The 20,749-nt window shown below is 39.7% G+C and overlaps 1 protein-coding gene across 1 annotated transcript in view; it reads right to left on the bottom strand.

Moving 5' to 3' along the window:
• Positions 1-3,456: 3,456 nt before the first annotated feature.
• Positions 3,457-20,749, bottom strand: part of LOC118850266 (phosphatidylcholine translocator ABCB4-like) — a 124,237-nt gene continuing 106,944 nt past the window's right edge. The window contains exons 24-28 of the mRNA XM_036759530.1: positions 17,980-18,136; positions 13,837-14,034; positions 8,614-8,820; positions 3,844-3,990; positions 3,457-3,714 (exon numbers count right to left, since the gene is read on the bottom strand). Coding sequence (XP_036615425.1) covers positions 3,508-3,714; positions 3,844-3,990; positions 8,614-8,820; positions 13,837-14,034; positions 17,980-18,136 — 916 coding nt within the window. The 3' untranslated portion in view covers positions 3,457-3,507. The remainder of the gene's footprint in view (positions 3,715-3,843; positions 3,991-8,613; positions 8,821-13,836; positions 14,035-17,979; positions 18,137-20,749) is intronic.

Here is a 20,749-nt window from a genome sequence, read left to right as displayed (position 1 = left end):
TACAAAATTTTACATTTATCCTTGGTCAATTTCATCTTACTAAATTTGGCCCAGTGTTCTAGCTTCTCACTCTTTTTGTACCTTAACTGGCATCAAACATGTTATCCTTCCTAGCTTTATGTTACATGCCAATTATATAATAAGCCTGTCATCCTTAGATTTGTCTGGTCGGAGGACCTAGGCTCAAATACGTAAGAAATATCTAGCAGGAGCTGGAGACACAGCCCACCAGAAAGTTGTTTTCTGTTTGTTTGTTTACTAGGACAGCATACTGTAACTGAAGAACATTGAATTTGGGATCAGAGGACCTGGCTTTGGATCCCTGTTCTCCTACTTACTGCTTATGCAACTGGCCAAGTTATCTCTCTTTCCTCATTTGTAAACCAAGGTTGGACACTTTAGAGAAACAAAAGTATTATATGAGCCATTACAAGGAAAAAACCAATATCATCCTTGACCATTAGCACTAGGTGAAATTTTCCAGAAATGGTGGAATAAAGAATGTTTAAATTACATCTTTCCCATTTCTTCTCCTTCACTTCTTCCTCTTCCCTTTCTTCTTTTTCTTCCCAGAGTAGGAAGGTACCCTCCAAACTTGAAATCTTATAATCTTCCTAGGAAATATGGACTTTCTTTTGCTTGGCACCCTACCTTGGTGGTTCCCTTTGATATCTGCTCTCAGCCACACACACAGCATGGTGGTTTTTTGTTGTTGTTGGCCCTGCCCTTAGGGTCTAAGGCAGGGAATTCTTTACCTACCTGCTTAGGTCAGGATGCTTTGTGGCAACAAGTGGAGAACGCCATAGGGGTGTTCCCTTTCTGCTGACCTCTGGGTCCAGTTGCCACAGCAATTTATAAGGAAAAAAGAAAGAAAACAAACTAGACAATTGGGAAATTTGGAACCCCACCATCTGCTGCAGCCTTAAGGAATTTTAGCTTCCAGCTCAGCTGTTAAGGTCCCCTTAGTGGAAGCAATTTGGAATCCTTCATCTCCTTTCTGATTCACAGGCCAGCTCGAGTCACTAAAGCACTCTCCTGATGTCTTGGCCAGAGCAACCTCTACCTTGTTCAGTCTGAATCTATGCCTTGGGAAATATCTGGATTCACCTACAGATGGAGGAAGAAGGTTTCAGCAGAACTCAGTAACTGAATTCTGAGCCTCTAGAAGAGAAGGTCCAGTGAGATATTTAGAAGGATTTGCCAGGTGGCAACCTTAGCATTCCATGGATTTTCTGTTCATCCATTTTGAATCCTTTTTTGAAGGAACAGAGCAAGTAACACGATACACATTAATTATATGAATTTGAAACCAATATAAATAATTCGTGTTTACTATTATTAAGTATCCATCATTGGGGGTGAAAGCAGTGTGGTAGAGGGCTAGCTGTGGAGTATAGTAGAGAACACACAGGCTTTTGGATTCAGAAGACCTGGGTTCAAATCTTGTTCCTGAGCCTTACTACTTGTTGACCTTAGTAAACTCCCTGGACCTCAGTTTTCTCATATGTAAAATGAAGAGGTTGGTCTTGGTGGCCTCTGAAGTCCCTGCCAGCTTTAGATCTGTGAATCTGTGAATAAGCACAAAAACAATGTTAGGTTTGGTCCCAATTTCAGTTTTCCATAGACTATAAAGATGCACATGTTTTCTTCCCAGGTAGAAGGAAAGCTCCTTGAGAGCACTGACTTTCATCACCTAGTCCAGTGCCTGGCACATAGTAGGTAGTTAATAAATACTTATTGGTTAGTAGATCATGATATTCCAATGAAGCACCAATTTCATTTTTCCATAGACTTCACAGACGTACGTTGTTTCCCCAGATAGAGTGTAAGATTCTGGAGGGCAGGGACTATTTCTGTTTTGGTTTTGGCAGTTCCTAGGACATCGCTTGGCACAAAGCCTCTATCTAATGCCTGTTGATGGATTTTAAAATGGAAATAAATGCATGAATAAATCTAATTTGTGATAGACTGAAAAACTTTAAGCAAGAAGAGACTAAAATATTGGTCAACTGTAGGATGACATCATGGAAAAAATGAAGATTTTGAGTCAGTGGACCTGGGTTCAAATTCTGACTGCCACTTACTGCCTGTGTGGCCTTTTTCATTTAGAAAATGAAGGAGTTAGACTAGATGACCTTAGTGGTCCCTTCCAGTTCTAAATTTATAATCCATTGATCTATGGAAAACTGGGTATTGTAGTATACCAGTAGTTTCATGCTTTCTGTTCTGTGAGTGACCCTCTCCACCTAGGAATCTGTTTTTCCTTTACACTTTGCCAGGAGATTTCAGAAAAGCAGATTTTAGTTCCACATAAAAAAAAAAACAACAAACTTCCAAATAATTAAAGGTGTCCAAAAGTGGGATGTGGTACTTCATAGGCAGTGAAGTCTTCGGGCAGAGGCTGGAGGATCACTTTCCAAGCTGGCCAGTCTGAGTAACCTTGATGTGATGAGAGAGAGCAAGCAAAGGTCTCCATGGAGCCTGTTGGATTGACCCTCTGTGACGTACTTTTGCAACAATATGAACATGAGTCATACCGGATGGGCAGGCATGGATGGATTGCAGTCTATTGTTGGTGGAGACTCCCACATCAATGAGGTCACAGATCCATGAGTGTCATCTTTGCCAAGTGTCTGTTTGCCCACTTTGCTTTCATTCCTATTACATTTGGCCCATACATCTCACCTGTTAATCTTTTTGGATCCTGACTCTGTCTGCCAGGTGTTAGTCAGCTGTCAGTGACATCCAAAGAAGCCTTTGCCCCTTTGGAAGACTTGGATTCAAATCAAGTCCCCTATGTCAGAAATAGGCGGCAGTGATGGGGGAGGCAATCATATTAAGTCGGGGAAAGGTCAAGAGAGGCAAGGGCCACAGGAAATCCTAATCTGATTACCACAGCAAAGTGGACACTACTATCACTTCGTCATACTATTCTCCCAATACAATAAGAATTTTCCCCATTACTGGCAATTTCTCCTAATTTTACAATTGTACCTACCTGAACTTGTACAAGACTTGGAGTAGGAGGACCTGGGATCACATACTACCTATGTGACCTTGGTCAAGTCAATTAACCTTTTAAGGCTTCGGTTTCTTCATCTTTGAAATGGCCGTAGTTAGGGCTGGGAGGAAGGGACAGGTTTGAATTATATGATTTCCAAGTTCCTTTCCCACTCTAAATCCTATGATCTTTTGATTTTCTTATCTGAGTGTTTATAGTCGACTAGGTAATAAAGCCTGGGCTGCAATGTCACATTTCATCATTGGATGTGATTCACCAGCCTCAATTTCCCCAACTTCCTTGAGTTTCAGATATTTATTTCTTTAAATCAGATCCCTACTATCAATTTCAGAAAAATAAAATATGATTTACTAGCACTATTAGAGTTTATCCGGAGCAAGATACCTATAATTGTTGACCACTTATTATTAGAATTTCCATCACAAGACAAAAAATAGTGAAATAGTACATATGTTTATTTCTAAGAAGTGAAAAATGACAAGAGTTCATAAGTTCTGTGTCCCAGTCTGAACGTTGACCAGTGAAAAGTAGATGCCTTTCAGAGCCAGCAGCTGTTGGTGTGTTCCTTGTTCTTTGACCTTGCCATTCTGGAATACCACAATAAGGTCAGCATTCTGGATGGTGGAGAGGCGGTGAGCGATCACAATACAGGTACGACCTTCTCTGGCCTTGTCCAGGGCCTCCTGAACCATCTGTCGGTAAACAAAGTATGAGGTATTTTTAGGAGACCAGAATTGGTTCTCTTCCTTCTCATTGTTTTCTTCCATTTTGGTCACAGAGATAACTTTTGCTTTACAGATTAAGAATATTGTAGCCCATACCTTCTCACTTTCCGTATCCAGCGCTGATGTGGCTTCATCCAACAGCAGGATCTGAGGGTTTCTGATGAGGGCTCGGGCAATAGCGATGCGCTGTTTCTGACCCCCCGAGAGCTGAGTCCCTTTGTCTCCCACCTTGGTTTCATATTTCTGAAAGAACATTTTGAACAGGTCACTACAGAGGATAGGAGCTGAAATGTAACTCAGCAAAATACCGTTTAATGTATCACAGTAAACTTTAGCTCTAGTGAAACAATTCTTCAAAGAAAAAAAAGATTTTAGAAGAAAAAGTATTACAGATATTCAGGTAAATGTCCTTTGGGGATAGTGGTGGTTTTGGTTTGTGTGGATTTTTTTTTTTTTACCAATCCAGCAATTCATTTTCAAAATTAAACCACAATGCTTAGTTTAGATTAAAAGATTAATGTTTTTAAAACTCTTAATTTTGGTCTCCAGCAAGATTTGGGGTAACACATTCTTCTAATTTTCTAATTCTTGGCAGGGTCACAGTAATGATAAATTTAATGCTGTTTGTATTTATTATGTATTATTTAGCAGGAACATTTATTAAGTGCTTGCCCTATGAGCACCATATGGTGCCCTCAGAATACAAAATTAATTATGGTATATAACCTGCTTTCAAAGAGCTCTCAGTCTAACATGGAGGAAAGACATGTACGAGTGCTTTATGAGGAGGGAGAAATCACTTTCACTTGGGGAAATGGGGATGGAAAACCTTCAAGGAAGAGGAAGCACATGGAATTATAAAATCGAAGGACTAAAAGGGGCTTCAGAAGCTATCTAGCCCAGCCCACACCTGATGAGGTGATCATTCTGCCTCTGGATCCATAGTGAGAGGGAGCCTCCTACCTCCCAGGGCAGCCCATTCTACTTTGGGATAATTCTAAGACGAAGTTCTTCTTTACATCAAACCTAAATCTGCCTTGCTGCAACATCTGTTCCACTCTCTGGGGCCAGGCTCAGGACTAATACTTCCATACTACAACCCTTCAGATACTTGAAGGCAGCTCTGATGGTTCCCCATAAGTTTTGTCTTTTCCAGGATAAAAGAACTGCCAGTTCCTTGAAACTATTTTCATATGACATGGGCCCAAGGTCCTTCCTCATCCTGGTTGCCTTTTTCTGGATGCTCCGTAGCTTTTCCATATCCTTCCTAAACCGTAATATCCAGAGTGGAATGCCATGCTCTTGATGTAGTCTAACCAGGGTAGAATATAATAGACACATCATCCCTCTATCTAGTCCTGGTCAGTAAGTCTTAACTTACTGCCCCATTCCACTGCTCACTCATCTTGAGCATTCCATTCACCAAAACCTTCTCAGACCAAGTTTTGTCTAGCCATGCACCCATTATTTTATACTTTGTAAAGTTTGTTTTTTGATCCCAAGCATAAGAATTTAAATGTATCTCTATTAAATATCATAGTAATAGATTCAGCACCTGAGTTGGGCCTTGAAAGAAGCAGAAGACTCAACAGAAACTTGGGGGTAGTCTGCTTCAAGACATGGGAACAAGTCACACAAAGGCACAAGAGATACCAACTCTGAGATTCCTCTTTGACCTTCCACTCTACCTCTCCTTGTTCCTCACCTCACTGTAAACACTGGTGACTTGATTATTCCCTGTTCTCCTAGCTAACAACCCTATTTAATCCTCACTGTTGTTCTCCAGTATTGACCCAGTGCTTGGCTCCTTAAATAATGCCTGCTTCTCTACCCTTGAGTCTTTTCCCCTTCGCTGTTTACCAATTCTGACTTGCTGATCTTCAACACTAGTTAAGTCCTTCTGTTTATTCTTACCCTTAAACTGTTGACCCATGTTGAAGAAAATACAGAAACTTGCTCAGTGAGTCCACTACAAATTTATGCTCACTGATAGCAACTGGGCTGTCAGTGCTACATGGCAATCCTTGAAACCATCATTTAGAGATTCTCTATCGTATCACCCACTATGGCTATTACAAACCTTTTACCTTCACCTCAAGACTCATCTTTACCTCCTTCTTTCTCATGCTCAGCTTTACTGAAGATATGGGAACCATCAGATGCCAAACTCCCTTATCCCCTCCCCCCACTCTTAATCTGGGTTGGCACCCTTCTGTTTTCCTGTAGCCTCAGAGTCTACAGCAGGCATCCTTCTTGCCGGAGCTAACCCTGACTTTTGTACCATTGTTCCCATTACCTCCCGATTTTTTTTTCTGTGACCTTGCTGCACAAATCACCCCCCCCACCTCTCTTATGCATCTTCATTTTGTCCTCCAGTGGCTCCTTCCTGTGAAGCTATAACATGCTTAGGTTTCTATTTTCTGAGTGTAGAGCAAATAAGTACCACTCATCACCCCTTCCCCCCCAACCACTTCAGAGTTTATGTTAGACCAATGTGTCTTATCTATTGAGAGCATTTTGTGAGAAAGGACCTGGACTGGAAGTTAAGAAAGCTTAACAAGAGTTGGGCTTTAGCACTAACTGGTATCCGGGCAAGTTATTTAACGGCTCTTAGCTTCAGATAGCTCCTCTTTAAAAAGAGGAAAATAATGCTTACGTAAGTAGGGTTAGAGGACTGAACAGCATGCTGGGATTTGTGGTTCAGAGGGATTCAGCCCTCTCACTAATGTGAGGCTCTCATCATCTTTGAGCCAGAAGGTGGACTTGTTTCATGCCTGGGAGTTCTTAATGGGATGGATACACATAGCCTATGAGAGGGAGACTGAGAAGATGGATAGGAGACTGTAAGAGTTAAGCATCAGCAGCAGATGTGAGACCATGCTATCCCTGGCCCCACTCAGGGCTCCAGCAGCTGAACTGGAAATGAAAAGGAGAAACTCAGTGGAGGTTAAGCTGCATCTGGGAAAGGAGAGGCTGGGTGGCCCTTGGTTAGACCTTGGAAACATCTCAAAACTGAAGAGTCAGACTGTGATGTACTCTGCCTGCTCCCTGCACCACAGAAAGGAGCCTGATGAGGATTGCTGGGGAAAGTACTCAATGGAAGGCACTCAGTTCTTTCTGTTCCCCCCTCCCTTCTGGAAAGGATAACTGAATTTCACCTCACTGGTTTCCCCTACTTCTTCTTTGCTCTCTCACACTGGAGTCTGGAGATTTAATTAACCCCACCCTGTCACAAAAGCTAGCTGACTTTCAGCCTAGATGCAGTAGAATGACCCTCAAAGCTAGATGGCCCCTTCTGCTGTCTTACAGAGTTCATAGCAGAAGGAAAGTTACTAACATAATTCCAATAACTCAGAGCCTCCAATTAGGAAAATACCTAATGCTCAGACAGAAGTTTGGCTCTCTGTCCCACCCTGAAGTTTTATACATCTCTACCTAAGCCCTGGCCTCTATGTTTGAGGCAGAATCAGGATGTAAGAAACATTTAGGTAAAAGAACCAAGCTGAATATATTAGTGTCTAGTACTAGACAGGTATGGGGAAGAGAAACTGAAAACAGTAGACCTTTCTGTTTTGGAATTTCCCTTAGTGCTTGAAAAGGGGAGTAAAAATGATTGCCTCAGTGTGAATCCTCTGTTTCTAGAGGATGGCAGGGCCCAATGCCCCACCCACCTCAGTGTCTTCTTTTTCTGCTGCAGTTCATCCCCTCTTTGGCAATTTTCCTTTGAGTTGTTATTTTGTGCCACAGTCCATTAAGAATTCCTGAGGGTAACTCAAGGCTGCCTTCTAGCTCAAAGATCATTTTAGTTCCAAATTGTTTTCAAACCTGAAAGGGGTTGGAATGATGATCACCTGTGAAAGACTTGGCTACTTTGATCAATAGAATTCCAAGACAGTTCCAAAGGACCCCATGATGGAAAATGCTGTCCACCTCCTAGGAGAGAATTAATGAATTCTGGGTACAAATTGAAGTATAATTTTCTACTTTCTTTATTTTCCTTGCTTTTTTAAAAAATATGCCTAATGTAGAAATATGTTTTGCATGATTTCACGTGTATAATTGCTGTCATATTGTTTGTCTTCTCAGTGAATGGGAAAGTGAATGGGAGAGAGGGAAAGAATTTGGAACTCAAAATTTAAAAAAAAAATGTTAAAAATAAATAACAAATTGAAAAGTTAAAAAAAAGACTGAAAGGGAATGATTGTCCCTCTGAACTATAAATTCCAGGATGCCAGTTAGTTCTCTAGCTTCTGTTACACATGTACTACCAACCAGATGATTGTAGAAAGGGCTTTGTAAATGTTAAAGGGTAAGAAATATGTGAGCTATGGCAGGTTTGTGCCTCAACACAGGCCCCACATCTGCAGTTCTCTCACTCCTCATCTCTGCCTGTTAGACTCCTTAGCTTCCTTCAGGGCTTAGCTCAGGTGCCACCATCTACTTGAAACCTTTCCACCCAGGCCACAGTTCTTTGTCCCCTATCAGAATATCTTGTATTTACTCAATATGTCTACATATTGTATCCTCCCAGTAGACTGTAACCTCCTTGAGGTCAAGAAATGTTTCAGTTCTGTTTTTGCATCCTCAGTTCCCAGCACAATGCCTGGCATGTAATAAGAGGTGTTTAATAAATGCTGGTTGAGTTGTAATGGATTGGATTCTTTTTCTTTTTTTTTGCTTTACTGCCACAGAGACAGCAGTAACGGCAAGATTACACATACAGTTCAATCTTGCCTCCTATCTCTATAAGAGAAATAGTCTCCTAATAAGAATAAGAATTGGTTATTAGTTACTTCAGAAGAACACTTGGAAATACCATTTACAAGTCAATTTTAACTCTGCACAAGTAACTGTCAGTTCACTTACCTCAGGTAGTGTTTCAATGAAAGGATGGATGTTGGCGGCTTTGGCTGCATTCACAATCTCTTCCCGTGACACCACCCGGCTGTTGTTTCCATAGGCGATGTTCTCTGCAATGCTGCAGTCGAACAGGATGGGCTCCTGGGACACAATGCCAAGCTGAGCCCGGAGCCACTGGACATTAAGCTTCTTGAGTTCTTGACCATCCAGAAGCTGTAAACAAGAACCCACAGACTGAAAGAACAATTGGGCATAATTCAAAATAAGCTTTTTTATTTGGAGATAGATTGCTGTTATTACTGGCAACCCTTCTCCCTCTGTATCACTTGTCTGGGTCCCTAGCAAGGTGTTCAGGACAAAGGATGATGGTCTTATAGGTCTGAGAGCTCTAAGGGCCCATAGAAGTAATCCACTCCAATTCCCTTATTTAACAGATGAAGAAACAGAAACTCGTGGAAATGAAGAGACTGGCTGAATGTCACAAAGGCTGAGATCAGAGATTTAGTGCTGGAAAAGAATTCAGAGACTGTAACTTTATAGATGAGAGAGACTGAGACTCAAGGTGCTAAGTGACTAGCTCAGAGTCACACATGTTTATCAGAGCTTTACATCTAGAAGGGATCTTGGAAGGCATCTAGTCTAACCCCTTCATTTAACAGATTTGGAAACTGGTCCAGAGACATTAAGTAACATGTCCAAGGTGACCTAAGTCATAAGCAGCAAAGCTGCGATTGGAAGCCAGCCTTTCTGACTCTAACTCCAGAGTTCTATCCCCCGCACCCACCAAGCCAGGACTAGAACTACTCCTCTGTTATTAAAGCCCTGTTTCCCTCACCTCATCATGCTATCTCTGTTTAATATTTATATTATCCATGTGGCTGTGTCTTTCAATGAGCACAGCTAAGCGAAAGTTGGCTATGTATGATTTTCATATATTTCCTTTAATATAAGAGCTCATTTTTAAGGTTAGGAAACTGAGGCCCAAAGGAATGAACCGATTGGCCCAAGGTTGCATAATTATCCAATAGCAGAGCCAGATACAATTCCCAGCAATCCTGATTCTTGGTCTGGCATGTCTTCCCTTACACCATTTTGTTAGGCTATTTGTTGATTTGGCCTCTGCAATACTCCTTTTTTATTTTTCTGTTTGTTTTTAAGGTAATCTTTTTGTTCCTGATACATGAAAAAACTAGAGGTGGGAGTGGAGCAAAGGATTTTTTTTTTCATGAGACACAAACAAAAACGACATAATGTCTTACTTGGGTAAGGCACATATCTAGTACATAGCTTATCTGTGAGCACATGAGCAGATCACACCCACACTAAGACAGCAAGAGGCCAAGTCAGGACATGGGCACATGATTCATGGCACTCAATTTACTGTCACTAGCCAAGGGGTATGCAAACAAGCTGAAGGCACTGGGTGAGGTAGAAACCTCTCCCTTGTAGTAGGAAGCCACCCAGAAACTTCTCAGGCTAAAATTTCAGTCTAAAAAGGCTTTGAAGCCTTTGTATAAGATTAAAAAAAGGCTGCATAACATCTTGTCCAGATGATTATAATAACCTCTTGTTCTCTTAGCATCCAGTTTTTCCCCCTCTCTAAGCCAGCTACCATATTGATATTCCTAAAACACAGGTCTAAAATGTCACTCCTTTATTCAAGAAGCTTTGGAATTCAAAGTCCTTCCCAAATTGGCTCCAGCCTATCTTTTGAGAATGATTTCACATTAACTCTGCCCCTTCTCCACTTGACATTCCAGTAAATCTGGCGGGCATCCCATCATCTCTGTTCCTTAGCACAGGCTGGTCCCCATGCCTGGAACACTCTTCCCTCCTCACTGCTGCTTCTTGGAATCTTGAGCATTCTGCTGTCTTACTGCCTTCATACTTATCTTGTGTATCAACTCCCTGCTGATCATTTTTGTTCTACCTTTTCCAGGCTATTGGTTACTCTCCCTTACCAAGAAAACCAAATGAGATTTGAGTAGTTCTGCCTTCTCTCTTTTGTTAATTATCTTTATCTCATCCACCCCAAGCAAAAGTCCTATCCCTCTTTTGATCCCCCTTTTCCTCCAATATAATTAAAATGCTCTTTTTGTTGTCCCTAGCTTCCCTCACCAACTAGCAGCTCATTTTGAACTTTAGTATTCCTCACATTTTTAAAGGGCCATGTCACATCTTTATGCCCATCTTCCAATACCTACCCTTGCTTCCATCTTCTGTATATTTCTTTTTTTTAATCTGTAAGATTAAATTCACATATCCAATAAACTGCCAGATCATGTTGTTTGTATCTCCATAACATCTCTCACATGTCCCCACTTTTCCATTCACAGCCATTTTCCTAGTTCAGGTCCTTCTCACATCTTGCCCTAGACTGTTGCCTCCTGTTTGCTCCTTACCACAAGTCTCTCCCCATTTCCAATCCATTTTCCACACATCTGCCAAAGTGATTTTCCTAATGAACAAACCTGATCATGTCATCCATCTAGTCAACAAACTCTAGTGCTTTCTTATTACCTCTAAAATGAAATACAAACTTCCTTGTTTATGCATCTCTGCAGGAATATAAAATGTAAAACACTATCAGGATTTATTAGCACTAAGTTCTACTAGTCAAAGTAGTTAACTGTTTGATTAAGCTAACTTCCCTACTATTTGTAAACAACAATCTTTTTTTTAACCTAAAATGTCTCCAAGACTCAATGATCCCAGAAGGTCAATGACAGAAAAAAAGACCCTATATATACTATGATATTCATAGAAGAACTCTTTTAGTAGCAAAAATCTGAAAACAAGTTGGGGGGGTGCCCATCCAGTGGAAAATGGTGAACAAACTGTGGCATGTGAATGTTATGCCATATTATTGTGGCATAAGAAACAACAGACATGATGAATTCACAGAAACATGGGAAGACATAAGAACTGATGCAGAATTCAAAAAAGAAAACCAAAAAAAATGATTCACACAATGACTACAATAATGTAAATGAAAACAAAACAAAAGAAAAGATATTCAGAATCAAATCAAATGCAAAGACCAATCTTGATTCCAAAGGACTGATGATGAAACATGCTCTCTTCCTTTCACTAAGGACACTGGGGATTTTAAGTATAGACTGTGGTCACTGTTTTTGTGGCTGGTGTTACCTGTCTTTCTTTGTTAAAATGGGAGTCATGGAGAGGGGTATTGGGAAGTGATAGTGGTATAAAAAATAAAAAGCATTAATAGAACTTTTCTTAAATATCCTCAAAGTAATCAATATGTGTTTTAATTGTGTGCTCAATAAGCACCCCCTTCTTTTAGGGAAAGAATTGCATGTGAATCAGTTGCTAGGGACATCTAGCAAGACACATTATTGCTACAGTTGAAAGTTCCCAATCTCATGAGACTCCTGGAACATGCATATGTAATAAAAAGAAATGCATGTGGGAGGAGGCCTGTTAACAGCTACAATGCTGGGGACTCTTCAATAATCATACTCTTTGGTAAAGACCTCTCGCAGAGTTTCATCAGAAAATATCAGAATTTTGCCCTAATTTTCCCTTATACAAGATTTTCCCTAAGAACATTAGATTTTGGCTACTGCCCAAGTGTCTACAAAAAGGCAAAGTACTCCCATCACTCTGCACCCTTATCCTTCTCCCAGGGACTCAATGCCTTCAGGTTGCCCTACAGGTATAGTAACTTCCCACAGCAGTCAATTTCCTACCCAGTTCTCTCTTCCCATAACATAGTCTAGTTTTTCTCCTCCTCCTCTATACATCAGAAGAATTGAGCTCGACAACATGAACTGTACTTCCTGCTTATAGCTACTTTATTCTTTACTGAATGTCTATGTCCTTTCCCCTAACTTCTCTCTTACTTCGCCAATAAGAAAACAAGGGTTAGATATCACATGGTAAAGCAGGCCAAAGGGTAAGACTCTGGGAAGGTGTGTGTGTGTGTAGAGTCACAAGTGGAAACCTTGTAATTCTCTAATTCAGACTAAAATTCTATTAGCAGAAGATTAAAAGGGCTGCTACAACAAATTCCTTCCACAAGTTCCTACTCTAACTTTTCATCCTGTTGTAGGGGTGATCCTGTGCTCTTGAAAATGATGCTAATAGAGTGAAGCCTCCCCTAGACCATACCAAGCTGTTGCGGCTTGCAGAGTCTTCTGGTGAAAGACTAATCATGCTATTACAGGACTAACTTAGTGAAGTATAACAAGTTTATCACCAGTTTGTTGGCTATAAAGGGATGAATTCTTTGGCCATGGCAACCATGACCTGTGTCACTTCTAGGAACGAGTGATGTAAGAAAGCAGAATTTTTGGTAAGACTGGATTGGCTGATATGGGTGAACTGGAGAAGGGTAGAGATTGAAGGCACAAATGAGAAGATGAAGATTCGGACTTGGAAGTAGAATGGTTGTAGATCCAGGACAGCACCATGGAAAGAGCACCAAACTTGCAGTCACTGAACTCGAGTTTAAATTCTGACTCTAGCTAGTCAAATTACTTAACCTTTTTGGGCCTCAGGTCTCTTCATCTATAAAATGTTGGAGTTGAACTAGATCTTTTCTAAGATCTCTTTCAGATCTAAATCTATCATCCTATGAGAGTTAGAGGTCCTTGATCTTGGTTAAGCTTCCTCGATAGCAATTTTTTTTTTTATATTCTGTGGCTACCATTTGGCTATCCATCAGTTACTCCTTCTCCTTGTGATATGACCAGTTCCTGTCTGGTGATGCTTTTTATACCACTTCTCCTGTGCCAACCTTTGTTGCAGACTTCTCATATCAATCATATGCCTTCTTCATCACTTTTTGGGTGATATGCAATTTTATTTCTTTGGTGGTTATGATATTCTATAACTTAGAGCCACATTCCTGAACAAATACTGATGCTGATAAAGGGCCTTGTTTCAGTGAGAAGCTTGCAGTAAATAAAAGCACTGCCTAATTTCCCAAAGGCAATCCATCTCATTCTCTTCTTCCTATCTATTCAGTCCTTTTTACTGCCCGTCTTCAGTGTCTGTCAAAAATAAATGTGCTAAGGAGCCAACTCTATAGGTTGTCCATCCAACCGTATGCCATTGTCTGGACGATAAGTAGTCTTCATCTACATGGTTTTTGCCCTTGTGGACATTTAGGCATGTTCAACTCAACTTTATTAAGATGGTCAAAAACCTCTCTAGGCAACTTGTGTTAACCCTAAATGATTACACTGAAAATAGTTCACTTACCACCTTTCCAGCCAGGGGATCATAGAACCTCTCGAGGAGCTGCACCACGGTACTCTTCCCACAACCACTGCTGCCCACAAGAGCCAGGGTCTGACCCTTCTTCACCTCCAGGGTCAGGCCTTGAAGCACGGGGACATTTGGCCGGGTGGGATAGTTGAACACAACTTCATTAAATGACACATTCCCTTCAGACTTAGCCTAAAATCAAAATGAAATTAATAATGGACTGATTATTATTTGAATAAGGAATGTTGAATCCAGGAAACTTGACAGGAAGCTATTGGGTCCAGATATAAATCTCATATATAATGTATTCCTGGTATCATATAAAATCCTTATGTAGGAACATTGATATACAAAATTTAGAAAAAGTATACCTCAAACTACATTAAAACTCATATGCCATAGGTCGTTCTATGAAAATTATTTTTTTGTCCATTTTGAACAGTTTTAAGTTCCCAGGATTTTTATAATTCAAAGACTACAAAGATCCAACCCCCTTACTCATAGGTGTGGTAGAATGGGGAAACTGAAGCCAAGAGAGGTTAAGACCTCTTGTCCAAGGTCATGTAGGTAAGTGGCAGAGCTGGGATTTGCATCAAGGTCTTTCAATTCCAAATCAACAACTTTGCACCATGCCATGCAAAAAACAAAAAAACCTGTTCAAAAACAGAGTTTGTTAACCAGTTGTAGTATTTCATAGTCACCGATTATGGAAGAAAATGGACAGTTGTGTAAAAAAGCCAACGTGCATGTACAAGGAACTCATAAATAAACTTAAATTTTAAAAATAACATGTATAGAATATAGAACCAGGGGAAGGTATTGAACAATGAATACAAAAGTATGGCATGATTCTGCAGGAACAGTATCAGCAGGGCAAAGAATGCTAAAGGCAACAAAAAAGGGTGAATTACTTTTTCTTTCTTTCTTCCTTTTCTTTTGGTTACATTAAAAAAAAGAAGGGGATCAAAGAAGGAAAAAGATTGTTGCTCAAGGTGGAAGGGGTGATAATAATGGACAACGAACAAAAGGCAGAACTACTCATACTCTCATGTGCTTCTATTTTCTCTTCCAAGGAGAATAATCTCTGACCTGGAAAGAACAGAACAACAAAGAGCTGATAGGGAGCTGAAACTCAACATAAGCAGGGAGACAGAAAGGAAGCACCTATCTGCCTTTGACGAATTCATGTTAACAGGCCAAGAGGAACTACATCTCAAGATACTGAAAGAGTTGGCAGTTGTGTGAGCCGTTATCCATGATCTTGGAAAGATCTGGAATATGGGAAAGGTGCCACATCTTTAAATGAGGGGGTGGGCTGCATGATTTCTAAGTTCCGTTCCACATTTAAATCCTATGATCCTATTACTATGGAGCAGAATAAATATCCATAATTTCAAAAAAAAAAAAAGAGAGACTGAAGTCAGCAGACTACAGCCCAATAAGCTCATTGACTTCACTGCCTAGCGTTATTCAGGGAATTGTTAATGAGCATTTGTAAAAGGTAGTGGTGATCACAAAGGGCCAGCATGCTTCCATCCTGGATATGTCATGACAGACTATCATTATATCTTTTTTTGACAAGGTTATTAGTCTGGCAGATAAGAGGAATTTGTAACTATCATTTACCTAAATTTTGTAAGACATTTGACAAAGTCTATTTTTCTTTCTTGTTCTTTTGGACAAAATGAAGAGATCTGGGTTTAGAAAATAGTACAATTAGATGAATTTCCAACTGGTTGAATACCCAGACACAAAGAATTGTCACTAATGGTTCAATGCCAAGTTGAAAGGAAGTCTCTATTGATGTGTCCCAAGGATCTGCCCTTGGCTCTGTGCTCTTTAACATTTTTATTAGTGCCTTGACTAAATGTATAGATACCATGCTTATCGTATTTCCCAGAGATACAAAACTTGAAGGAGTAGCTAATGCACTCATTGATAGTCATGATTCAAAAAGATCTCAAGAGGTTAGAATAATTAGGAGCAATCTAAGAAGATGAAATTTAGTAGAGATGGATGTAATTTTAATGGATGCATTTTAAAAAGAAGTTATATATGTATAATATGGAGAAAATATGGTTACGCTGAAGTTCATTCATCTGGAAAAGATGCAGTTTTTTTTAGTAGATTATAAGTTCAGTGACAATGGTGTGATATGCCAGTCCAAAAACTTTAAGCTACATTAAGAGAAGCATAGTATCCAGAAGGAGGGAGGCAAGAACACTATTGTTCTCAGCCTAATGCCAATCACATCTCAAGTATCCTATTCAGTTCTGAGCACTACATTTTATCAAGAACATTGATAAGCTGTAGAATGTCCAGAGAAAGGTCACCAAGGAAGAACAAATTATGCTATATAAGAATCAGTTAAGGGAATGGGGTAAGTTTAACCTGGAGAAGCAATGACTTTCAAGGGGGATAGTTACAAAAGGGATGACTTAGGAGCCATGTTCAAGTTTCTAAAAGATTGTCATATGGAAGATTGTAAGATTGTCACATACTTTGGCTCTAGAAGTAGGAGTAATGGGTGGAAATTGTAGGCTAATAATCAGAGCTATCCAAAAGGAGAATAGGTTGCCTCAGGTGGCAGTGGGCTCCCCCTTAGCCAAGAACTTTTAATGAAGGCTGGGGATCACTTGTTGAGGAGGTGGTAGAGAGGACGGATTGGACTCAATGGCCTCTGAGGTCCTTCCCAATGATGAGATTCTGTGATTCTACAAGTCTTATCCTGGTACTGAGGTGAGACCATGTCAGTAATCGTCTAGTCTCTCTCTTATTCAAAGGCTTTGGGATTTAGCAGCTGCTTCTGGCTTTATCTTCAGGCTTCCAGACCTTCCTTGAAGTGATTCCACAGAGCCTGGGTGGTTGGAGAGGAGTCAAGAATTGTCCCCAAAGCATCTGGTAAACAAGTCTTCCTCAACTTCCTCTCAGGTGGTGCTTGAGTCAGGATCACAGAATCTTGAGTTGGAAGGAACCTCAGACACTGTATCATTCAACCTTGACCCTGTAGAAATCCTTTCTGTAACTTTTTGAAAAGTAGTAGTTGTCTACCCTTACTATCTCAGTACTGTGGTGATAACTCATTCCACTTTGGGACCATTTTAATGGTTAGGAACTTTTTCTTTATGTGGAACCAAAAGTGTTTTCTTTGTTTGTTCCTTCTTCTCTCTAAGGTCAATCAAAATAAACCTTATCCCACATAAGAGACCTTCAAATACTTGAGATAGAACTCATGTTCCCCCTCCCTAAGTCTTTCCTTCTCTGGGCCACACATCCCTTTCTTCCAAACCATCCTCGTAAGGCATAGTTTAACAGTCCACTTACCATCCTGGTGATTCTTCTCTGAATGTGTTTCAACTTTTAAATAATGTTCCTCAACTATGTCTTCCTACACTATAAATCTCTCCCCAGAAGACCAAACATGTTGGCAGCTACTAATAACTATGTGTAGGTAACTTACATGAGTGACTATTGACTCATTTGTTCATAATAATGATGAGCAGTTTTAATGGAAATAATTCGCTTCCCAGATGTGCCTGTCCTTTGCTTTAGATAGGGGGCTTTCAGCCAGGGAGCAGGCACATCCCATAAACCTTGGACAATATTTTGGTAACTCTTCGCTTGGCTCTCTGGTTGCCCTACTACCTTGATAATGAAGAAAACATGTTTTTGCTTCTTTGGGGACTAATTTGCATATTGCAGCTTTGTTGGTTATGAACTTACTAGGAATACAAACCAAACATGAAATGTCTAGGGTAAGGTGAACTAAATGTATAACAACCTCCGGCAAATGTATTATCATTTTTAATTATGATAAAAATTATAGCAAGTGACAAGGCATAGTGGAAAGAGCAATGAATTCAGTGTTAGAAGACCTGGGTTTGAATATCAGTTTTACTACCTGTGTGACCTTGGACAAGACTTTCTTTCTTTGCCTCAGTTTCCTCATCTGTAGAAGGATGGAATTCTCCTAAATAATCTCTAAGGTTCCTTCCAGTTCTAAATCCTATGGTCCTATGACTTTCTGGTTAAAACTATCAGAGAGTATCACTGTGTCTCCAAACAGTAAGTCAACTTCTAGAAAACAAAACAAGACAAAACAAAACATAAGCAGTGGTTAAGCATTCAAGAACTTACAGGCTTCAGTCCTGCTTCACTGTAGCTGTCTATGAGAGGCTCTCTTTTGAACAACATAAATAAGTGGGCTGCTGACAACTTGGCTTTAGCATAGTCTGGAGCAAATGAACTAGCATGCCCTAAGGCCATGGCCCCAAATACAATGGCGGAAAACACCCTGGAACAAGTACAGGTGGATATGTCAGATCAGTCTTAACAAACAGTTATTCAAATTCTGTAGGACTAAAGAAAGTCGATTTAGCTTGTAAAATCTCTGCTCTTCCTACTTACATTTATTAATATCCCCCAAATGCCCAACCTATTAACCCCCAGTTCATTTTATGATTTTCCTTTACTATTCTGTGTACACTAGATTTCTTCCAAATTTCCTTGAAACACCTATAATGAAGTAAAAGGAAGAAGCTTCCTCCTACTGCCTGAGTTGGTTTTTTTCCCTTACCCACTTTCTCCTTTCCTTTAGGTTCCCACTAATTTCTAGTAGTGCAGCTTCCCAATGTCTTTCACTTATGGTTAGACATAGCTTTTGCATTGGGAGAATCAGGTTTATTATCAATTAACTTCAACAAATTGGATTGTTTATTGTGGAAATTTGTGGATGGGGAAACTGAATCACATAGTGGTTGAGTTCTGACTCTAATCACATATACTATCTTGTATTCAATTCTGATGGAAAAAAACAAACTGGTTGGTAAAATAGATAGAAAAAGAATCACTGGAGAAAGTGACCATGTCATCTTAGAATTCATGATAGAAAAAAAAGGAGCACTTGACATGGTTGGTTGTGTTCCTTAAACTTTTGGAAAGCAGATTTCAAAAAGTTCACATAATGATAAATATGACCTCCATGGATAATGGCTATAAATGGGAAGATGTTTCAGAAAAGAATGGAAGCTTCTCCAAACATGAAATTCTGGTAACACAGTTGGAGAAGATGCTGGTGAGGAAGGAAAGAGGAGCAACATCTCAAAAGATCAATGAGATTGCACAGGGCCTCTTCCAATGAGCTCAGATGTTAAAAGGATGAAGACAAATGAGGGAAGGAAGGACACAAAAGCAAGGATGAATATAAAAAGAAGACACAGAACAGCAACATGAAGGTGAATGCCTTTGAACAAGACAAGATTTGTGGGGGAAAAATAATGATAATAAAAAAGGGCATTTTGAGGTCTCTTGCTTGAGGCAGATGAATGATGTAATGGTAACAGAGAAAGCTGAATTCCTCTAATCTCATTTTACTTCAATCTTTGTATTAAGGAGAAGAATCTTCATGATAGAAATGGTAGACTGAAGTTCAAGATAGGTGATGAGACAGTAACAAAATGTATCTTCCAAACAAACAAATTAGATTCTGGGGTTCAGAAATAACCTTCAGTTTTAATCACTGTATTACTCTTGGTAATCTTTAAGGAATCATGGAGAACAGGAGAGGTGCCAGAAGAATGCTGACTGCTGAATCTAATTACTTTTCCAAAAATAGTGAATCCTGGAAATTATGGTTGGTCCAATGAAGACCCTAGGGATCTAGTTGTTAACCCTCACTCTCCCTTCACAATCTACCTACTTCCTTTTTTGGTCATTTATCTCCACAATGATGTTTTTTATGCAACTTGGTGTGACCAAATCATCATTGGTGACTATTATGCTATAGTCTATCTACACTCACCATGTGTCTCACCATTGTCTTTAGGGTGATCTGCAACTTTGATTTCTCAGAGTTTTACATCCATATAGTATGAATGCAGAAATATTTGTGTTGAAAAGATGGAATTCTTTTTTCAGGGAGGAAACTGGGATTGCTGAAAGTGCTATGTCATTTCCCCAAATGATATCCACTTTGCTCTCTTCCTCCTATTCAGTACTGGCTTCAGTTCACTGTCTTCAGCATCTATCCAAGGTAAATGTATGGTTGGACCCAATTTATGGGTTGTGGATCCAATGTCATGTCATGGTCTAAAGAAGGGAAAAGTCTTCATCCACTTGGCTTTTCCTGTGTAGATAGCTGAGTCACATTCTTTTAGGGATGATGGAATTCATTTAGGAGCCTCTTCAATGTCTAAGACAATGCAATCTGTATAACATCATCTAGCACTTGTAAACAGGAATATCTAGAGAACCATGGCAGTCCTTTCTTAGTCCTCCCAGCTACTAGTGCCTTCCCCTCCTGAGTTACCTCTCATATACTCTGTATATATCTATTTATGCATTATCTCTCCCATTAGAATAGGACCTCCCTGAAGTCAGGGTCCATGTTTTTGCCTTTCTTTGTATCCCCAGTGCTTAGCACAATACTTGACATGTAAAAAATGCCTAATAAATGCTTGTTAATTGCTTGATTAGCTATAGGGAATCTCTTTTTTATTTGGGTTCTGTCCTCAAGATAGTCTCAGACACCTTTGGTGAACATATATTTCCCTCTTTTATTCTTCCCTTAATTTTACTGATCAAAACTATTTGTGATTTTATTTATCAATAAATCTTAAATAATTTTTAACACACACATTAGGAGACACCTTAATGGATGACCTTTAAAGCTCCATTTGCTCCATCAAATCAATGCTTTGTATGGTCAACAAACTGTATTCTCTGTAATTTTCAGTTGATTGTGTGACTCTAAATGTCATCTTCTGTAGGACATGGTTTGCAAAAGACTGTCTATTCTCATCTCATATTTTTTATCAAGTATGTCTTAGATAACATTTGTAAATTATTCTCCTATTTTGTAAAGATGAGAAAGTAGGCATGTGAATTAATCTGGACTATTGACTCGGAT

This window comes from Trichosurus vulpecula, chromosome 5, assembly GCF_011100635.1.
Source record: "Trichosurus vulpecula isolate mTriVul1 chromosome 5, mTriVul1.pri, whole genome shotgun sequence".
NCBI lineage: Eukaryota > Metazoa > Chordata > Mammalia > Diprotodontia > Phalangeridae > Trichosurus > Trichosurus vulpecula.
This window is presented reverse-complemented; position numbering and strand designations above follow the sequence as displayed.